The 2,540-nt window shown below is 29.7% G+C and overlaps 1 protein-coding gene across 2 annotated transcripts in view; it reads left to right on the top strand.

Moving 5' to 3' along the window:
• Nucleotides 1-2,540, top strand: part of LOC106457034 (nuclear factor NF-kappa-B p105 subunit-like) — a 117,665-nt gene that overhangs the window by 83,536 nt on the left and 31,589 nt on the right. For both annotated transcript variants that reach the window (XR_002610058.1, XM_013916418.2), the window contains exon 10: nucleotides 1,312-1,461. Coding sequence is in view for 1 of the 2 variants with exons in the window: in XM_013916418.2 (XP_013771872.1) it covers nucleotides 1,312-1,461 (150 nt within the window). In the remaining variant the exon portion in view is untranslated. The remainder of the gene's footprint in view (nucleotides 1-1,311; nucleotides 1,462-2,540) is intronic.

Below are 2,540 nucleotides of genomic sequence, written 5' to 3'. Positions count from 1 at the left end.
AACTTATATACTATTGAAATATGGATTATTAGTTACAATTTTATGCTATATTAATTGGTATAACATGAAAAAAAAAAAATTTAATTCAGTTTTGAAAGTAACTCAATAAAAATCTTGTGGTGCAAGGGTTAATAGATAACATCTGCTAATTCCAAATCATAGTTTTATGACTGATAAGCTGACAGGGGAACTCCAAACGTTAGTTAATAAGTTCTAACTGCGTGTAAGACTCACTATATATGACGTGATTTTTGGAGCATTAAGTAATAGGTGACTGGAAAGGCATTTCATATTATCATTGTTAGTAGGGTGAAACCATGTAAATAATGGAGATGTGCGTGTATGCTTATGTAAGACATGAAGCTTAGAAAAGACATATTTTATGCAGTATTTTAATTCAAGTAAGCTTTTACAGCTGGTGATTAAACTCCTGTTGTAGCTTGTACAAGTTAGATTATTTTCTAAGTATTTACATTAAGTAATCAGACTCTTATTGCAACTTGCACATAGTCTTTGCTAGAAGCTTTTACAGTAAGTAATGAAAGTACTTTTGTAACATGCACAGGTTAGGTTCTGCTGTAAGTTTTTACATTAAATAATCCAATTCCTTTTGTAACTTGCACAGATTAGTTTCTTCTCTAAGCATTTGTGGCACTAAAATATTCAAATTGCTACTGTAACCTGCACAAGCTAATTACTGCTATAAACTTTTACAGTAAATAATCAAACTCAATATAGCTGCCTTTGATTTTTAGCTTTATATACCATAATTTCTCAAGTGTTGAACAATTGGTGTGAACTTCAACATGGATATTTGTATGTTGTACCCACTCAAATAAAAGACAGGCTAAAGTTAATAAGGCCTCCAAGAACTTCAATATTTGAGTTTTTCAAAACATATTTTGACCCTCAAGTATTCCCTTCTATTTTTACTATCTTTCTCTTTTGTGTTGAAGTGTTTTTTACAGACTTAAATAAAAATACAGAAAGCTCAAAACGTGTTACCTGATTTTGTTTTTGATTTTTTAAACGTCCTTTGTTTTTCCATCCATCCATTCCCGTAGTAAGCTCCTTGTTTGTCCTAGGAACTTAGTTTTAAAAATCTAGTTAATACACTAATTTTTCATTCATTTTACTGAAAGATCTGATGTAACAATACAGTTAGGAGTCTTCTTAAAATTAGTATAATTTAAAGCGTCTTAATCTTTAGTTAATATTTTTATCTGGTATACCTTTGAAATCCACATACTCCTATGATCACTGAGTTGTAAGTTTGACTTAGTCTTTGTTTTTTTCCTGGAATGATTACAGGTCACAGTCAGTGTTCAGGCAGTAATCGTGAAGAGCAGGTTACCAGCATGTATACTATGGACATACTAAACAAAGCTTGCATGGAAATTGGTCTAGTGAAAAATCCTATTACTAAGATTTCTTCGAATCCAGTGTTCAGTGAAATACAAGGTACGTGTGCTGTTTAGTTAATATTTCATATGTTATTTTGTAAGTTAAAATTATAAAGATGAAATACTTCTCTTGAGTGTCATCACCTATTCTCTCTCTCTCTCACACACACACATGCATGCATAGTAAGATTTTACTTGTTGCAAGTGTAATATGGTAGTGTTTTAATGCAAATAAAAAACTTCCAAATAAACATTCATTGTGACGAATCTTTCAAATTTTAACTGTAATGATGTATCAAAATCATGTTTGGACTGTTAGAACTATATGATAGAAATAATGTATCATAATGAAGTGGTTGTATTTCAGTAAAACATTTTCTGCTGTTAAAATGATTAAATATTTTTGTCATATATGTATTCAAAGTTGTTATTAAATCTTTTTTGCTGGACTTTCAGCTCCATATGCCATACTTTCTCAAGTCACTAACAGTTGGTGTAAATGTAAACATGGATGTTTTTGTGTCAAACCCACTCAAACTAAACACAAGTAAAGGTTAATCAGTATTTGAATTTGTTTTTCTTTTTTTTTTTAAATATTTTTTGTTCCCCAAATAAAATGTAGAAGGCTCTAATAGTGTTGTTTTTTACATTGATATGTTGGTATGAGATAGAAACAGAATAACTATGAATGAGGAATAGAATAAATGAAAAATCTGAAGTCTCCAAAACTGTTAGGATTGTGATTTTTATGTAAAGTGAAAGCCAAATATAATGCTAAGTCAAATAGCTACTATGTTCTCAGTTAGAGTAGATTTTGAGTTAAAAATATATGTTGGTTTTAACTCAGTCACCATCCTACTTAATAAATCTATTAGTGGTTAAATACTGAAATATGCATAAAGGTATTACTAGGAATTTGTTCTCAGGGGATAATATAATGCCATATTATGTGCACTACTGGCACTTGTGTTTAAAATTTTAAATTATAATAAATAATTAAAAACAATGTTTTGTATTTAAACAATAAAAACTTTATTGAAGCCATACGGCTTCCACTTTAAAAAAAGAAATATCACTCTACACGTACATGTTTTGATGTGATCTACGTCATCCTCAGGAGTAACTTACAAGACTATT

Source organism: Limulus polyphemus, unplaced genomic scaffold (genome assembly GCF_000517525.1).
Source record: "Limulus polyphemus unplaced genomic scaffold, Limulus_polyphemus-2.1.2 Scaffold283, whole genome shotgun sequence".
NCBI lineage: Eukaryota > Metazoa > Arthropoda > Merostomata > Xiphosura > Limulidae > Limulus > Limulus polyphemus.
The sequence above is the reverse complement of the archived record's forward strand: the minus strand, read 5'-3'. Positions and strand labels throughout refer to the sequence as shown.